The following is a 20,643-nucleotide window of genomic DNA, read 5'->3' on the forward strand; positions in this document are numbered from 1 at the left end:
TTCTTTTTATTTTTCATTCTTTAATAGATTTCCGAAAGAAGAATTCTTGCCTTTTGTTGGTGTAAATTATTTTTAAAATGCACATTGAAATAAATATATATTTAATTATAATATTTTTCATGAAATAATAAGTTTTATAGCGTTGATTCATTTTCTACTCCCAAAAACATATAACAGGCCGTTGACTTCAGCAAGGGTATTTAGTTTGTAGTTCTATAAGTTCGGCTCCTGCTTTTTCTAAGCTATTTTTCACTTATTCATACCTTTATTGCACAATGCAACATTTTCTCCGAAAAGTAACCGAAAAAGGGCCCAAAATCAGTTGGTAATTGGTCAATTCTATAACTGTTAAGACTTGTCTACAACTTAATCAAAGCTGTGAGTATAATATAACGAATCGTCGTTCAAAACACATATAGGAGGAAAAGAAGGAGAAGCAAAAATATTTATAATCTTTGTGTTAGCAAGGGCCTTGGTCATGCTAATTCTCTTATTTTTGTGATGTACCGGTTATCTATATATTAAATGTGAAAGTCTCTATGTGTATGTCCTTCTTCACAGCCGAACCAATGGATGGATTTTGCTGAAATTTTTCATGTAGATTTTTATGGCTCCAAAAACGAATTTGTTGACATTATTTTTGGTCTTCAGGCCCATGGCGGTCTTTAAATAGTATTTTTAGCACTTTCCCTGTACAACCTGAGGTACAGGATACATTTAGGATATTATAAGAGTTCTTTCATGCTTACGGAAGCTGAGGTGGAATAATTATATCTGTCTCAAGGATCAGCAGCCCACAAGCCGTGGAAGGAGGTTTATTCCAGCATATTTTAAGGAGTTCTTAGTGCTTAGAAATACGGCGGTGGTAGAGCTTCAACTGTATATCGGTCCTGCACTTCACATGTACCACCTGAAAGCCAGGGTTTATTTTGGGGTATTATGAGTATTTCTTGATGCTCAAAGGAGTGGCAGCGGATCAATTTAACTTGAGATGAACCCAGCAGTTCGTCTGTAAAACCTGTAGGCGGGGGTGTATTATAGCATATTGGAAGGGGTTCATGGTCCTTAGACATGGAGTTGCAGCTCAGTTTAAACTGCATTGAACCCAAGTACATAACCTGTACAACCTGAGGGCCGTGCTGTATTTTAGGATATTAGGAAGGTTCCTTGGTGCTCATGGAAGGGGCGGTGAAGAAATTTATATACTTTGAATAATCTGTATGAAGGGATGCCAAAACGCATTAAAAATATATTAAGCTGAAAGGTTGTCATATTGGGAAGTAAATAAAGTTCATAAAGCCATGTTCATTTGATAAGATAAAAAAATATCAACTTTGAGCCTCCAAGATGGCGTCACCTTCAACCATGATGCAAATTACAACGTCAGTGAAGTCGCTTCATTGTACAACAAGCACTCACAAGTAGACTGAAAGTATGCCGAAAATGGAACTATTATATATATGTATATAAATATCTATAGTTAATTTTGTCTACCCTCCAGCGCACTCTCACGCTCAGGAAGAACTCTCCCAAGAAGGATTGAAGAAGAAGCAAGAGTACGCGCGTTTATATCTTTTCTATTCTCTCACACCCTCTCTTCCTTGAATTTGGTTAACATAATTTTCTGTTACTGCTTCTCTACCGCGACTACCACCGGGCACCCACGAAGAAATATATTTATTTTCCATTTATTTCGTTAGTTAGTTCATGGATCTCTTTCAGTGTTGAAGTACGTGCACTTAAAATACTTATATTCCTCAGTTGGATTCTTCTTCCTTTTTGCATGATTGTTGGTTATTTGTGATTCAGTGATAGTGATATGTTACTTACACACACAGAATAAAACACTCTTGGATTCAATCTTTATGGTGAGGACAACTTATTCATATTACTCATAATATCTTGTGGACATTTTTAAACAGTATGAATATGCTGTAATCTTATTTGACTCTACCCTTAAAGGGTCGATTTAGTTCCGCAGAGTATTATATATTCTTACAAGTTATTATACTATGAATATCCTAAGGAGAAAGAGTCTGAAGGCCCAGAGCCCAGGGATGACTCTTCATTTGATCTATTGTTTAATAATATATTTCTTTCTTTGTGTGCTCTTTTATATGTAACACTTTCAGATGAAGTAATACCATAATTGTCACATACATTGAACAACAAGAGAAAATGTCCTAGATCAGTGCTTTGGGAAGCTCTCAGTAAGTAGTGGTGAAGCGTCGTAAGACTCCGTTGTTGATGTGTATATATTCAATTTCGTTGTACTTGGAGATATCTTTATATATATACATTCATATATTATAAGATGGTACACATTGTACAAAGGTTGAGAAATACTGTCTTCGATGACGATCGATTAAATCACAAGAGGGGGAGAGGCATATTTTTATTTTACATACTATATATATGTGTTTGCGTTAACATCAAAACAATCTTGAAAAAGAATCCAGAAAAGGAGAAAATGCTTTTTTTTTATATTTCATACAAATAACATACAGCCCAATAGGAACATTTGAGTCGGTTACGGGCATATTATTCTAATTTCTGGTATGGGTTGAGATACCCAAGAAATATTTCCATAATTGAGATCCTTTATTTGATTTAAAAGACTTGTATTAGTCCCAAATATGACCCTTTCAAACCATTAAATTTGTCAATCTCTCATTGTTTTATTCTGAGTATGCATTTTGCCTACTTTAAGTGCAATTTTCGGCACAGCCAAAGGGTTACTAAGAATAATTTGCTTCATAGAAATTAACGAATGGAATCAAAGCTCAATTTTGATCCTGCACATAGATTGCTTTAGTGTTGACGGCCACCATATGTATTACGTAGTAGGCACTTAAAGGAAGGAGCGAAGAACTTCAAAGTGAGGTTATATTTTATCCTTAAAAATAAAGAAAAAAAAGGCGGGTAATCCGGTTTCTCTTTTTTATTATTGTCTTTTTCATTATTTTCCATCGTTTCTTCCATCTTTTTTGTACGCCAAAGATGCGTACCCGGATGAAAATGAAAGTGAAAGCAGAAAAAAAAAAGATGAAGGAAGATTTTTACCTATTTTTTTGTTTTTGGAAATATAAAACCATAATTTTGGTTTCTATTCATACATCTATGATGATCCTTCCAATCATTTACTCTCTTTTTCTGAATGGATTTGACGTCACATGAGCAATGGGTAATGAGTTTCTAGTGGTACTAATTATTGTATAATAATAGAATTAATTTCTCGTTAGAGAGATTAATTTATTTTGAGTTTGAACAATACAGCAGGCTATAAAAAGAAAAGTGTATCCAAAATGGCGGCTCTGTCTCAATCATATATATGTATTTTGACAAAATACAATTTCAATTCAATGGATAAGTGGACAATTAACCTAAAATAAATACCCATTGATATTTATTTAATGGAGAGATAGATAGATTAAAATTCCACAATTCAATCCGTCACAAAATGAATGACGACAACAAAGACGTGTTTTTCTTTCTTTATATTTGTGAACAAATTAAGAACACTCAGTTCAGTCAGCTTCTCCTTTATTGAGTCTGTTTGATGTCCAACAATAGCCACTAAGGCGCCTTCTATCCATTCAAAATCTGACAGGATTTCATATTTTAATCCCTAAGAGCAAAACAAACTATTGTATAAAAAGTTTAAATGACTCCCTTGTATCATTTTCTTGTTATATAGAATTTATATATTTATCTTCTTGGATTTTGCTCACATATCATAATGTTTTTTTTCAATCATAATTATCGTTTAAGGGGCTGTTTAACGTCCGGCATGACTTCACTTCAAATGGATTTTGAACGATAATTATGGCTGAAAACATTAGGGGAATAGATTTAGATTAACTTAGAGCAAGGTTTGTACAATAGTCGATTGAAAAGTCCGTGCAAAGTCCGAGAGATGGGCCTTACTGGCCCGTATCGAGGTTATTTTGATTTAGTTGCATCTCTTGGAAGAACACCTAACCAACTTTCAGCCAGTCGGTGTATTTCTTTTTATTTGGCATTTGTTTGATTCGAAGGATTGACCGGAAAGATTATGGCAACTGTCTTTTGGATTCACAAAGAATAATCCTCGTCGAGTATCTGGAAAACTGTAAAACTATTACAGGTATATATTATTCATCGTTATTTGACCGTTGAAAAATCGGGGTGCAAGAAAGCAAGAAACCCAAGATTGGCCCACAAAAAGTCATTTTCCATCTTGACAATGCACCAGCACATACCTGAGCACAGATCGAGATGCCCAGAGCACCAGCAAACTCACGCACCTTCACTATTCTGTCATCCATCACCATATCATGGATTGTATCAATGATTTCTGGAGTAGTAACCTCAACAGGGCGTCACTTTTGCCCATATGGACACCCAAAAATGTTAAAACCACTTACTAATCGAAGGTACGGAGCCCCTATAATGTTTATGAAGCTTCTTTTTACTCTCCTGAGGCGTTTTGCCTTTCATAAACATATCACTCCACTTTCTCGATTCAAACTGTTGCCAAACAGAAAGAAATATACCGATCTGGCTGAAAGATGCTATTAACGAAAAATAATCTCTATACGTGCCAGATATACCATCTATCGTACTTTGAATAGACTTTTCAAACGCCCCTCGTAATATCACATAAAATGATACTATGGAGTTATTTGAATTCTTTGACAGATATTCGACTTCCTCTTAGCGTTTACAATTTGAGAGGTTTTTATTGGATAGATAGTGGTTATTCATATACATCAAACAGTCCCTATTATTCTCAGAGATTCAGATCTCTATGAAATATTGGCCCGTATGTAAGTTGTGTACAAGTTCCAAGTTGCACAATTTCTTCGTTTTAATTTAATAATTTCTGAAAAAAAATACCGTAAAATTCCAAAAACCATATATATATATATATAATCCTGCGGACACCCCTAAACAAGTACACAGACATGAGAATATTATGTTAAAAGTTAGGATTTTGTGTTTTACTTTTTCGTTTTCAAGGTGCTTCACTAGAGAAATTTTCCATTTTCATTTTTTTGTTATTTTTTTTTTTCCAAATGGTTTCTTCCTCTTTTCCTTCCTTCCTTCCTTTCCTGATCATCATCATCATCCACGATGGCAGCAGACCTCACTATAATCATAAAAATACATAATAATACACTATCATTAAATTTATGTTAAGTAACTAACTCGTGATCACTTTAATCTCTCCCCTCTCTCAAATATAATATCGTGATAGGTTGAATCTAAAACATAAAATAATAACAACAAAATCTCAATTCACTTTGCTTGTGCAACATCACAGATCATGCGGCATATTCACCGTCTTACTTTGATTGACTCTCCCAACCTTTCTTCCAAAAAATAACAGAAAATAAGGCCCAAAATCAGCCGATAGTTTAATTATCCCATTTGGCCTCTCAACTATAGAAATATCATTTAACCAGCTGGAGTTATTAGGCGTTGATAACAGTCAGATATGAACAAATTTTGTTTTATTCATATACCTAAAAGAGTTCCCCGCATAAACCCATTTCAAAAATATCAGATTTAGCATAATGTGGTGTTTGGAATTATTTCTAGTCTCCTGTAGCACCAAAAAACAATTTTTGTATTTTAAGTATAGAATAAGGGCCTCTTATATGACCCCCCCCCAAATCGGTACCCCCGTGTTATCCTGACCAGGTTCTTATGCACACACGCAAAATTACAGCCTACTACGTACAACAGTGTGGACACCTATAAGGGGCACACACACGGACACACTCAAACTCAAATTTATATACAGGGGATCCCTGCATAACGTGGTTTCAAACCCCTTGATTTCGCATAACGTAGTCTTTAGAATTATTCTGACTTCCACGTACATAATTGTTGAGACGTTTGTTCATACTATGCCTTTATTTTCATATAATAAAAGTGTATAATTGAGGAATTGGTGAGTGTCCTGAAATTATTTGATTTGATACCTAGTGCTAAAACTTTTGATTCACTTATTTATTATACAAACCTGCATTTAAAAATGTTCCTGAATAAATATTGGCTTATTTAAATTTTAAGTTTTAAAATGACCGGATTAAAAATCAAGTCAATACCAAGTTATGATTAAATTTTACAAGTGTCTTGTCTGGCATATATTACGAATTAAATTTGTAAATTGTTCTAACCAAATTAAAAAAACAAAGGATTAATAGTTAAAAGTTGACTTGAAAAATAATTCCTTCAATTTTACAGGTTTTAGTGCTAACCAAACCCTCGTACAACGCCGATTTATCTCGTTCCTAAAAACTGGAATAAGCAGAAACCCTCTGAGGGTGTACTTCCCTTATTTTTTCATTTTTTTGAAATGCTTGTTGAGCTTTAGCTAGACACGCTCATTATTTCAGTTATAAAATGTTAAATTACGTAGTACCACATTTGTAAAATATCAAGCACCCGTTCAAAAATAAGTCCTCTACAGTTAAATAGGCAGACTTTATTTCATACATATATATATACTCCCCTCTGTTCTTTTTTAAAATAACACGCTGAGCTTTTGCAACACACTCCTTTCTTCAATGTTATTTCTAAGAAAATTTTACGTAGATCTAAGATATTAATTACACATACAAAACTGAGTCATTGGTAGACAAACAAACATTGCTTTAGTGCAGTGATTCTCAACATTTTTTTTTAGTGATGCACACTTTTAATGTATTTATTTAACCCAAGTACCCCCTTATCAGAGCAAGGCATTTTTAGCTTCAGTGACAGGGGCGTCTGCAGGAATTTATTATAACTATTTTTATTTTTTTTGGGTAGGGGCTTGGTTTTTTTTTTTTTTTTTTTAAATAAAAAAATAAAATTTTTTAATGTAAACAAGTTACAAAATATAACATTTTTTCGAAAAAAAATTCTAAAATCTACAGCTATTCGCTTAAAAATTAATTTTTGCAAAAAAAAAATCCATAGCTATTCTCAAAAAATTAAGTTTTTTCGAGAAAAAAAATTCAAAATCCACAGCTATTCACTTACAAATTTATTTTTTCTCCAAAAAAATTCAATTATTAAATTTTTGATTTTTTTTTTTTCAAATATTACCTTTTTTTTTGAGAAAAATTGAAAAGTCTCAAGTGAAGTGCCTCGAAGTAAATCAAAAGTACGTGTACCTCCATTTGAGAACCACTGTTTTACTGGATAATTGATGAAAATTGTTCACAGCTTAACAAAAACTAATTATAATTCCAACAATTAGCGTTCAGAACTCTGGTTAGGGGGAAATAAATGCAGAAACCTCCAGAACTGAAAACACTGTGTATTATATAAATCGAACATACTAGAGTTTGGTTGAATTGAATCGTCGGAAATGTCGAAATTTGAAAGAGGAAATAATAAGAACACATTAGAAATTATGATTAATTATATAGTGCCACAAAACTCTCGATACACTGTCAAGGCTTAGTGATAGAAGTGAAGTCAACTCAACAAATATAAAGTCGACCCCGGAGATGTTAATCAATAAAAAGATATTCAAATGCCGGTTTTTCTAAATTTATTTTTCCAATCGATCCGTGAATATAGAATAAAATATTCCGTATAATCTAGTTTAAAAGGTCATTTATTCAAAGGTATTCGGTAGCGTTTAAAAATGTCCAATATTCGGGGTTTTCATGTTTTTCGAAAAATGTAACATCTCTAGTCGACTTGTGTCTTTGGAAAATCAAGTATTTCAGTGCTATTAGTGCAAGTATTATGTGAAAATCATAATTTTACTGATCTTCATTTTGAAGGATAAAATATGCACAAAATAGCATACATCGTACGTAGAATCTGCGAAAAAAAAGATGGGGTTCTTGAAATGAAAGATCATTTCCCTAAAAATATGTGATTGCATCGCAAAATTTGTCTATATGTACGCCAATTTGTATTTATGAACTGCTGTACAACGTACAAACATTTTAGATTTTGAAGAAATAACCATACATTCATATTAATGAAATATTGCAGGCATTTTGTGTGTACATGGTGAACCCTGATGTATATTATTTTTATATTTTTGATCTAAGAATTAATAATATAGTCATATTAATTTAGTTGTGCAGGCATCGAGTGTGTGTAGCTAAGGCTGATCCAGATAGCTCTTTAGTGACTAAAGTACTTCCCGTGATATTATTTTTTTCTGAGATAGTATCTAGGAATGAGTGTGCTCATAAAAAAAATGGAGATTAACTCCAAGGACTTGTAGGGGAGTTATTTTCTATATCTTTTAAGCACATTTGTGTCTGTTTGACGAAGCCTAATAACTCTGGGCAATGCAGGGTACCACGACTAATTATATTATAATTTTATCTTGAATTAAAAATAAATGAGTATAGATATACATTTTTTGGTTCAACTGAAGACATTCTCTTTATTAGTTGAATTTGTTTTTGAGTCCTAAATTTTTTGGTAACATGTTTATTCTCTGATACTAAATAACGGCTAGTGAATAAGTCTTGCAACACCTCTTTAACTGTAGTTTAGAGAGGTATTGAGAGTTTCTATTGTTAGTCTGCACTTATTAATGAATAAAAAGAAGTTGTTATCTGTGAAACGAAATATTGCATTTATTTCTATAGTTGTGAAGCAAGGTTTGTTTGTTTGACGATGCCTTATAACCGAGGGGACTACCGACTGTAAATTAATAAGTTAATCAAGTTTTTTTCATTTCCAAAAAAAATAATATTGTATTTACAAGGGCCTCCGCAGGGGGTTGGCTTGAGGGTTAAAAAAATTAAATTCTTCAATTTTTTTCCCAAAAAAAATTATTTTTTCAATTTTTTTACCAAAAAATGTAATATTGGAATTTTTTGTGAAGAGCTGTGGATTTTGATTTTTTTTTTTGTCAAAAAATCAAACTTTTGTCAATAGCTATGGACTTTTGAAAAAAATTCCAAAAACCTAACCCTCCAAAAGTCTAATCCTGTGGACGCCCCTAATTTATTATTATAGTTTTAAAGCAAATTTTGTCTGTTAGAAGAGGTCTATTAATCCCGGCTATTACTGCTAAAAAATTGATAAAGCTAATCAAGTTTTTGCCATTTCCAAACCAAATATTGTATTTATTAATTTTGTTTTAAAGCAAAGTTCGTCCATTCGACGAACTTCTAATAACTATGAGTACCGCCGCCAGTAAATTGATGAAGTTAATCCAGTTTTAGCCATTGCCAAACAAATTTATAACAAATTATCGGTATGGGAAGCACTTTTCAACTGGGGCAAATGTTTTTGACAGTTACTTGACCGAGGAAGCATTTCACTCCCATTTGTGTTGATATTGTTAACTACTTACACTGTTATTCAAGTATACAGGGTTGAGTAGGAACACGGGGATGACCTCAGTCTAACTAAACCTGTCTATATTAGTGAAAAAAATAATATTTATTAACAGTCCAGGTTTTGTTACACGACCCTGTAGTATAAAAATCAACGACACAGCTCGATTCGATAATAATCCTTCGAACCCACACAACACTAATATAAGCATAAGCTTTATATGCAACCTGCATAAAGTAAAGATGTTGTGGGTGTAGAGAAATATACAAACAACGGGAGGGGGATGAATGATTATAATTATCCAATCTCCTCCTAGAGGGCGTTAAAAAATCATAATAACTTGTTTCCCTTTTTTGGTCATAAATATGAATGTATTAAGTATGTTTATAACCATAGGTTCTATACAAAAAAAAACATTTTGAATTTCCAAATATGATTTTGTTAATGTGAAAATAAACATAATTATTCTCTTGGGAAAAAGAGGGGGGATATTACAATTTATTTATATATATTATGTACAACTATTTTAGAAATGATTTCTATCACTCCCCTCACTCACAGAGTCTATTTCATTGTCAGCTGTCAATGTTTTTTGTTTTTTTTCACCTAATGAGTGTTTGGTTCGGAGTGAAGGGCCTTTTTTGGTAGAGTCAGAAGCTGGAAAATTTGTAACGACTCATACTGCAGCTACAAAAATTATTACATATAATTTCTGTAAATTAAAATTATTTATAATCTAAGACTTATATTGAGGTCCTATATAGTTTTTATTCAATATGTTTATAAATTGTAGGTATTAATTAATATTAATTTATTAAATGTGACAGTTAACTCGTCTTTAAATTTACTTTACAAATTTCAAATGTGCTTTATTGTCTATACCAAGAATTCTCAACCTTTTTTTTAGTGATGTACCACTTGAAAGATATTTATTTGACCAGAACAAAAAAGAATTTAGTTTAAGTGAAAAGGGCATCCGCAGGATTGTAGTTTGGAGGAGAGTGGGCTTGGTTTTTGGGTGTTTTTTTTTTCAGAAGAAATCCAAAAAATATAATCTTAATTTTTTTCGAAATATTAATATTTCAAAACTTTTTTTTTTTCAAAAAACCTTATCTATTGTCAAAAACTTTAATTTTTTAGATACAAAATTCAAAAATCCTGAGCATTTCACAAAAAATTTAAAAAATCCTGAGCATTTCACAAAAAAATTAAGTTTTTTTGGAAAAAAAAAAAAAAATATCAATTTTTTGCAGAAAAATTTAGAAATCCATAGCTATTTAAAAAAATCAAATTAAATTTCAATTGTTCATTATTTTGAAAAAGAAAATTCAAACATTTAATTTTCTAGGAAAAAAGAAAATTCAAACATTTAATTTTCTAGGAAAAACAAAAATTCATTAATTTGGGGGAGTTAATCCACTTCCGGCCCACCTCCTACGGACGTCCTGAATTTTGTACCTCTTGTATAGTATTCTTTTAAAATCTTAAGGTCCTCTGGAGTGCGTCTTGATGACCCGAGGGGTACGCGTGTCCCCATTTAAGAACAATTGGTCTATACTATCCCATTCCCCGACCATCTCTAATTATGTTGGGAAGAGACTAGCAACTAGACAATTGTCATGCTAGCTCATTACTTAGTCTTGTGAATATTCAATGTCATCAGAGTAAAGAGTTATGTTGGAATAAGAGTTTTTTTGTATTATTGTTCCTCGGTTACGAGCACATGAATTATGTTAAGATATAATTTGATCCATTTCATTTGTTGTTTGTGGTTCATCTAGTTAAATATCTTATATTCTTATATACCTGGCGAAATTATTAACTGATAAGTTATTAGTTATATTAGTAATTAGTAAGAACTACCTATAGCTCAGGGATAATAGAGAGACAAGGTTATACCATTACGCCTGTACGATTGATGTTTGACTTCCACCGCGCTTTTTAATATTGACGTCATAGTGGATGAGTGTTTTGTCAAAATCTGTTTTTCTTATCCAGCAGTCGGTACGATACATCAAATTGAAATTTCTAGCAAGCCTGATTACATGATGGTCTAACCTTTTATTTCTATTCACCTTGCCTATAGCTATAAATTATATTTATTGTCTTTAGACTCAATATGTAGTCCGTTTTTATTCGTTCTCAATCCATAGATCGATTTTTTCCTATTCCTGATTTATGCAACAATTACCACTATCTTTATTGAACGTTTTTGTATGTTGATGCTCACCATTTTGAAACAAACTACTGACGTTATCGACATTTTATCTATTGACTCTCTCTAGACCAAATTATTAAACATACCGATTTTTGTTGTTATAAATCGTTATTGATTTGGAGGCTTCAAATTTGAACACAACAAGCCTTTAAATGTCTTCTACAGTGTGAATTATTTAATGACAGCACCATACTCGATTTTGTCAATTTTCATAAAAACTCACTCAAACGACTGTTACATAACAATTGCGCTTCCAAAATGGCTAAAGCTTTGGCAAGTAACTGTCAACAGATGCTAGATAGATGTGACTAGCATTTATTGCTTCCATCTTCACGTTGAGGTTGGAAACTTTTCAGACCGCCCCCATACATTATAATTGTTGTCCGCTGTGGATGTTCTACTTCTTTTCTCCTAATCAGTGTTATGAACGTTGATTGGTTGAATTATAATAAGCCATTGTTATGCTGTGAACGATTCCTCACAATTGTTGAATAATAGTTGCATAGTTGGAAAGGATTGGCCAACTATTACCAACTGATTTTGGGCATTTTTTCTGTTTCTTTTCGGAGGAACGGTTGCCTGATACAATAAAAGTAACGACTTGCAGACCGAATTTTAATTATCGACGTGTGCAGTTCTAACCCCAGTATAAGTATCTACTTTGAAATGACAGGGTTGCGCCTATGAGATTATAAAGAAGCTTTGAATCGACATTTTATTTACTTTGTTTCTGCACTATGACTGTGTCGCCACTTCTCTTCTTCTTCATCATCATTATACGCGAGTAGGACTTTAATCCGTTGTGTAGTAGATTGTAGTTAGATGCACGTTTCCTTTGTTTATTCATTTTCTTTTTTTAAAGAGAGTTTCACATTTCATTCAACAGTCATGTTCCACAATGTAGTAATTTACAAAAAAAGAAGAAGGGGGAAGAGAGAATATCATTCGGAGAGAGGAAGAGATTCGAGTCTGAAGGCCTTTTATAGTCGTTACATAATCTATAGAATAATAATAAATACCATACATATATTAGGACTAATGATATGACATTTAGCAAACAATTACACTAATTGGATTAATATTGTGTATAATTTTTTTATACAGATCACTTGGCATGAGAGAGTTGTTATTTGCAAACTTATCATCATATGTAATGATATCCTTTTTTTCCCTTTTCATTCCCTTATTTATATACAACTACAAATAAAGAAAATGGCGTGTTTTTTTTTTTTTTTTGAAAAAAAGGAAGGAAAAATGTTTTCCCGCAACTATTAAAATTTTCCTTTTCTCTTTTTAAAAGACACTTTATTCATGGGTTAACCCTTATTCACATAATGAATGAAGGGTGGATTCTTGTAGAAAATGACTGATATATTAATAATATATAAAGTAACAGGTTTTAAATATGTAAATTTGGGCGGGCGTTTCTCGTATTTCGCGCTTTAAATTTTAATTCTTTTGTACTACCCAAATTCTCTTTCTTTTTAGTATGTAATTATTTTTTTTGCAAAGCAGCAACCGCACAGTCCATTGTACACACATAGAACCTGTTTTAAGTAACAAAAAATGGCCTTTTTAATGGTTCCTTCTTCTCCTCCATACTTGCTATCACACTACCCCATTAAAAATGAACATACATATAATAAATATCCTTTGTTGTTGACAAATTATTTAATGCATTTTCTTTCTTTTATATACCCTTAGATACAAAGTATTATGGATTCAACTCCATCCATTCTAGTGGAATCGGAAGAAGACTTTTGGAGGAATAAATTCTATGATTTGAAGTCAAGATATGCAAATCTGAAAAGAGAGAGTCGTGAACGGTCATCCAAGGCCCGCAAACTCATTTTAGCTACTGCTATCAAACTACAGGAAAAGGAAAATGAAATTCAAAAAGTAATTCTCTTTTTTTATAATTACAAAGTACGAGTTAACCAAACGCCATCTATCCATCAACTTAAAGTTATTGATAGGATTTCATTCAAATTATACAAAAGATTCTTACATAAGAATAATAATAAAATGAAATAATGAGAAGTCGGGAGAAAGTAACAGAAAGATAACTGTTAAGACAAGAGGTTTTATATCTTGTCATCCATGACTAATATTAATCAATGGGGCCTCCTAGGGTCTTTCTTTCTCCCGTTTATTTTTTTGTTATTTCTTTCACGTCATGATATGCTGAGTGAATAATATCTATTCATTGCCTTTATTTTTATCTATTTCAGCTCAAAGCCAAGCAGGACGAGGAGCTGGCAGAGATTTGTCGTGAGCTGACTTTTCTTCAGAGCCGAATGTTATTTGAACGAAAGCGAATTTCCGAGCTACTCTCAGACCGTGCCGAAATCCGTGGAAAACATTCCCGCCCAGGGAGTTTCCGTAAAAAAGACTCATATCGCCCCGCCATCATAGGACTTTCTCATTCAGTCGTCCCTTTGGACCAAAAGGGTATACTGAAATCCACCTCCACGTCCTTGTCGTCTCCCTCAAACTCCCCATCATCAAAGGATCCCATCGATGACTCTTCAACTTCCATTTTAGAGAACTTAAAACGGAGTATGAAAATAGAAGATGGAAAAGACTCGGGACGGGAGTCTGATGAGTCCCTGGTTCTCAACCCTCCTCCACACTCATTAGGTCTTCGCCCACTTCTAACTAATACGTCGAGTATACTGCCATCCCCAATCCTTGTACGATCATCTCCATGTAGTCCCAATTCGTCATTTGACTCCAACGACTCCTACCCCTCACGAAAACCTCCTCCGCCCCCGCCCCCTCGATCCATTCATACGAAATTAACTACTGTACCTTCACTGAGAAAGGTACAATTTAGTCTTTCATCACCGCCAACAGTAACGACGCCCCCAAGATCCGTAATACCAGACCCATTATTATCAGAGCGAGATCCCTCTCCAAATCCATCCTCGCCCTCCTCAATATCATCGAGTCCTGAAAAAATATCTACGTCAGTCTCATATTTTGAGCCTTATTTATAATCCTGTTCACACGTATTGCTCTACTTAACATACAACAACCCATGTCAGAATTATTACCCATGTACAATAACACTTTTCAAGAAGAAAGAAGTAGATGAACAACCGTAGTAGTACATACAATCTCTCACTCACTCACAGACGAAGGATCCACGCGAAGAGATGGCCTTGAAAAATAAGACTCTTTATCTATTAAACCTAGTGTTAAACTAAGTTTTATGCTCCCTTATAATATATTTTTAAATATTATCATTATTATATTGGCCCTGCCTTGGGTCACAAATTTTATTTAAAATTATTATTACTCATTTATTACCTGTTTTAATAAATATATAATAACAATATCAAAATTCTTTTACAAATGTGGATCCTAATTACTTTGTATAGGTTGTACCACAGGGTGGGGATTTTAAATCAAGAACAAGTTCAGACCTCAATATCTTGGCAACAATGTCTGATCATTAGACTCAGCCTACAAAACTACTTAAGAAAAAATACGAATACTTCGCAGTCAATATTGTGTACCTCTGATCATTATTAGGGATGAGAAGATAAAAAAAAAAAAATCCCCATGCAGATTCCGATGCGAATTTAGTGAAAATTCCCGATTCTTTATCATTTTAAATAATAGTTAAAAGATGTCATTTTGCTATCAGGGTTGTCCACAGAATTATATTTTGGGGTGGAGGGGGCTTGGTTTTGGATTTTTTTTGGAAAAAAATCCAAAAATTTAAATTTAAAAAATTATTTTTTTCTAAACATTCAAAAATACAACTCGATATTCAAACAAAAATTCAAAATTCCACAACTTTTTACAAAAAAAACAATTTTTTGTAAAAAATCTCCAAAATCCGAAGGAAAAAAAATAATTTTGTTATAGAAAAATTTCCAAAAACCAGAACTAAACAGAAACAAAAAAATTTTTTTGGAAAAAAATTTCTAATGTTAAACTTTTGAAAAAAAATTAAAAATCCCGAGCTATTCTCAAAAACATTTGTAAAACTAAATTTCTAATATTCAATTTTATAGTAAATAGCTAAAAAATTTAATTTGTAATTAAAGAAATAGATAACAGATATAAAATAGAAAATTAAACTTTATTTACCCGATTCCGTTTAATCGTCCATTCAGTAATAATTATGCTAGAGGGCTTAAATTGATGTACACAGATCTAGTGTCATGCTTGAATTTTTAATTGGTGCAGTTTGTCCAAATTGTGTAATTGGAAGGGGATTTATTTTTGGAAAAACCCACTTTTTTATGTACTTCATTTTTTCGACAAAGGAAATTTGGTGGCATCGTAGCTACCCAGACCTGAAACTCTTCGACTACTACGTGGCGAGAGAGACCAATAAACGTGTATATAATACTGTTGATTCTTTGCGGCTTCCATTCTCGAGGCTTCATTATAATGGACCTGTCATGTAGGAGCAAACGATTTGTGTATTGCAAAATATATTTTGGGCAAATAATGGTTATATACATTATCCTTAAATTCTCTGGATTTAAAATCACCATCCTAATTATCAAACTGGGTTACGATGCAAGAGTCTTTCAGAAATATTCAAGATCTCTCAGGTTTTTATACCTATATACATTATATGTATCTATCTTAATGACGTGACTGTTGCGTATACACAACCGCTCAAGAAAGGGAAATATTTTTTGGCCGGTTTCCGTTGTGATACATACAAAGATATTTTATAATATTCTGTCAATCTGAAAGAATTATTATACAATAACCAGTCATGGTTTCTATATATACGAGGGTGGTCTGAAAAGTTTCCGACCTAATAAAGATACCAGACATTTTTCCTGAGTTTTGGTATTTATTTTTCAACATTGTCTCTTTGTAACTCACGGACTTCTCCCAACGATACTCCCATCCCTATAAGACGTGTAAAATAATTGTTCACGAGACAATTATCGTTTTTGGCTCCATTTTTCCGAGCTGGATTCACATGACGCTACAAATTTTAAAAGAACAAGCCTTTATATTTATGAAAAAGTTAGGAAATAAATAACAATTCACTTCTTTTCGTTGACTATACAAGAAAATGAGCATAATGAGGATGCGATTGAATCATAGGCAACTTTAAAAGATTCTGAAATCCTTGAAGTTCTTGAAGCCGAAAAAGTAATTACAACATATACAGAAGAATCATTTCAAGTTTCCAATGATTGTTCAGATCAGGGTCTAGCTTATATTGTAGGATTTTGGGGAAAAAAATAAAATAAAAGACCTTTATCCAAATCCAAGGAAAAAGATATGTGAATTCGGATTTTATGAAGAAACGTATAGCTCTTTGATTGAATTGGTCTCTAAGGGAGATCCCCTCGTTTGAGTTTTTGAAATTTTGTCATTGCCTGGAAAACATTTCAAAGCTTTTCATTGTAACCATGAAGACGCAAATGAGAAAAAACCAAAGGTATTTTAATGGCTGCATAATTATTCAATTGAATTATATCCTAACTGGCCAACAGAAGTCATCTTATCCTTTGCAAAAACAAGGACAGTAATTAGAGTAAATAACCTTATTAAAAAGCTCAAACTGAAGAACACAAGTACTCATCTGAGAAAACATATATTGGCCAATTTACATATTAATATTTATTATTTATATATATATATGTAAAAAAATATGAATCCTATAATTTTTACTTATTGATGTTATTTTATTCACAATAATAGAATGTCAAATTAGATAATATACATAAAACATATAAATATTAGCTTACATATAGGTTACGTTATTATGAATATATACACTATTCAAATTAAACTTAGACTTTTTAAATAATGTGTTCTTCAATTGATTTTATTATTCGATTAAATAGCAAGGATATCTTCAAGTTTTATAACAATCGATTCAAGTATTGGAAAGGATTTACCTTTATAGATATTAATATTTGCAGTAAGTTAAATATTTTTGGTTTTTATACTTTCTGACATGGTCTTAAGCTAACCATAGTGTACTTTATATTAATTCTAATTAAATTTGTTTACTTCATTTGTGTTGATTTACAAAGAATTAGGTCTGGATTTGAAAATTGTTAGTTTACAATTATATTGAACAGAGGGATATGTGCCTCAACAGTGACGTCATTTCATTTTCCTTCCTTTATTGATAATGAAAAAAACAAGAGCGTAGAGTATCCTTTGAGCCTCATCTTTATATATAGTCTCCTTGGCTCTCCCTGAACCAGTTATGCCATTTTTAAACATATAAAACACTTTAAAATCCCTATGTCATCATTTTGCTAATGTTCACTAAATACATTATAGGTGTTTAAATCCTATAGTCAAAAATGTTTTCTGGTTTCTTCTTAGTGGAATGTTTTTATATATTTGTAGATCATTGTTCATTGTGGAAAATAGGGTAACACATTTTTTTTTTTACATTCGTATTGTACCAAAATTGCTTTGGAATCTGTTTTTTCAAAAATATAAATATTTTATATGGTCCATTCTTGTTTACTTTGACTTTATTAATATTTAGCTTCGTCCAATATTTTTTTATCGTTCCTAAAATAGTTTTTCTTTTTTCTAAGAGCTTCAATGCTAAGAAAAGAAATTGCCCAATCTAAAGTAAGCGGTGGAAAGTGATCAGAGACCATAAGTTATTTCTTTTAATTTCAGAATTCGAAAATAAATACACTATTTTTGGCTAATGAATAACCACAAACGATTTCTTTTCACAGATTAATTCAGTAGATAAAGTAGAAAAAAACTTTTCAGTCATCCTGGGGCGGATGATCAATTTTATCTAAATAAATAATTGGGCAAAGCAAAAAAAAAACTGAAACTTCAGAAACTTGTGTTAATGTTCAAATATTAAGCTACTAAAAATTTCAGACGCATTGACAATCCTTTACAAAGGCATAATGATTAAAATGTATGATATAAAGTCGAAAAGGACTTCTCCATCATCCTAGCGTTAAATAATATGTAAGAAAAAATTACAAAAAAAAGAAGGTAGATTAAGCTTAACGGATTACAAATACAAATATGTAATCTAGCCTTGGAATTGGAGATGGATCAGGACTCTTTCGAGTTATTTGGACAATTAGCCTTTGGGAGGATTTTGAAAGTAGATGGAAGGTCTCATTATGTGAGTGAAGTGTTGAGTTCGTCTCTTATAGAGTATAAAGGGGATTGAGAGATGAACCATAGGACGGTCTCACCTTAAGGGGAGAATATCAGACGATAAAATGTATCTGTTTACTGAGGATTAACTGTTATAAGTGTAATTCCTTATTGGATTTAGGATCGAAAACGGAGTATTTCCTGCATATGTGTTCATGCTTGATACGGAGAGGTAGAGAGTAGAGATGTATTATACATGTCCTATAAACTGGGAGCGGCTTCAATTCACTTGGTAATCTAAGCAGGATCTTATATTTTCCAAAGTTTCAATTTTCTTTGTGGATAAATTTAATTTATTAATAAATGTTATAAAATATGCTTGGAATTAATTATTCATAAATATATGAAAACTGGACTATTCATTGAATGTGGGTAAGATAGGCATTGAAAAACTTTGTGTTATAGCATATAATTTAACAAATAACTCTCAGCAATGCTCGGTAGAACTGCTAGTTAAATTTATCTGTAAGAACTTTAATTCTTAACACCATATAATTTCAGACTCATGAATAAAAATTTGTATTTGTATGATGTAATACAATGTACTAGTTTTTATGCTATATCTCTTAAAGTCTACAATATAAATATACAATATTACCTAATAGTGGTAATAATTATTAAATTTTTCAGTTAACTTCTATCATATGGCTATATAATAGATCTAAATCATGGATATCCAACACGTGCCCCACAGGTTGCATTGCAGCTTACCGGATATTTATGTTCAACCCACTACTCATTCTCACTTGAAGTAGTATTTTTAAGCTAAATTATCACAATATCATCAAAACGTGTAGAACTTGCATAATATTCTACAACGCAAGGTTAATAGAAATACAAAGTTAGACCATCATGTAATTGGGCTAGCTGAAATTTCCAATTTGATATATCGTACCGATTGCTGGGTAAGATAGGCAGTTTTTGACAAAACACGCAACCCCTCATAGTCTTTGACGTCACTATTGCTAGTATTTTCAATTTGATGTATCGTACTAACTGCTGGGTTAGAAAGACAGATTTTGACAAAACAAGCAACCCCATATACAATATGACGTCATTATTAAAAAGTGTAGGGGAAGTCAAACATCAGTCGTACACACGTTATCCTATAACCTTGTATTTCTATAACCTTGCTACAACGTACAAACTTCGAAAAATATATATTTGGCGTCATCTTGTATTTTCCAATACTCTAGCAGGGTTGCCAGATTGGCCTTTCTTGAAAAATTGCCATATATTCAATGTTGAAATAAATTTGTATTTACTATTTTTGTTTCATTTTTCATTAAATTTTATATAATAGGTTCTGCGGGCCATTGAAATATTTCAATTTCAGCATATTAAAAGGTTGGACATCCCTGATCTAAATGCTCATATATGTATTCACAAATTTATTTATAAAACTGGTAAAAGATCGCTAATGACAACATAAATGGATAAAATATGTTAATGAAATAGGTTGAGTATTTTTGGATGTAAGATAATTTGCCGAATGTACTTATTGCCGAACGGACATTTTTCCAAAAGTGGAGTTGAACATTTGGACGCAAAATAATATTTATTTTATTGACTTATTTGACGCATATTTTAATTAAATTTAAAATGATACTAGGATAAATAGGTATTGTTCAAATCCAATTTATGTCATATAGGTAAATTAATTAGTGTTATTTGGAAGAAAAATACTTTTTTTTATTAATATTTGTTAATCATTATTACATAAACACAGCACGTGGTTCGAATGTAATTTGAATCTTTAGTGTTGTAGTACTCTAAGTAATTAATAAACAAACAAGATAGAAACTCTAATGGAAGAAGTTATTATACTCGTTCGTCAATCCCTAAGGATCTTCCAATATGAATAATCCATCATGTCGAACGATATTAATTGATGAGGAAGCATTTATTTCATTCGAGTTTCTCTTCCGTCTGTTTGTTATTTTTATTTAACTTTCGAATTACATTCGAGCCACATACTACTATGTTAA

At 32.0% G+C, this 20,643-nt stretch overlaps 1 protein-coding gene across 2 annotated transcripts; it reads left to right on the plus strand.

The window, feature by feature from the left end:
- The first annotated feature begins 1,702 nt into the window (after positions 1–1,702).
- Positions 1,703–14,858, plus strand: LOC121124399 (uncharacterized). Of its 2 annotated transcripts, XM_040719554.2 has the most exons (3): positions 1,703–1,868; positions 13,217–13,411; positions 13,744–14,858. In XM_040719554.2, the coding sequence occupies exons 1-3, from the start codon at positions 1,866–1,868 to the stop codon at positions 14,509–14,511; spliced, it is 966 nt and encodes a 321-aa protein (XP_040575488.1). In that variant the 5' UTR covers positions 1,703–1,865; the 3' UTR covers positions 14,512–14,858. The 2 variants fall into 2 exon arrangements, with proteins under 2 accessions (XP_040575488.1, XP_040575489.1); XM_040719555.2 differs by lacking the exon at positions 1,703–1,868 and having other exon boundaries at positions 13,021–13,411.
- Positions 14,859–20,643: the final 5,785 nt, after the last annotated feature.

Source organism: Lepeophtheirus salmonis, chromosome 9 (assembly GCF_016086655.4).
Source record: "Lepeophtheirus salmonis chromosome 9, UVic_Lsal_1.4, whole genome shotgun sequence".
In the NCBI taxonomy this organism is placed as follows: Eukaryota; Metazoa; Arthropoda; class Copepoda; order Siphonostomatoida; family Caligidae; genus Lepeophtheirus; species Lepeophtheirus salmonis.

Excerpts from the sequence above, each read along its gene's own strand:
- LOC121124399 (XM_040719554.2), top strand. Across the intron at positions 13,412-13,743 it reads AGGAAAATGAAATTCAAAAA|CTCAAAGCCAAGCAGGACGA; the intron begins GTAATTCTCTTT and ends TATCTATTTCAG.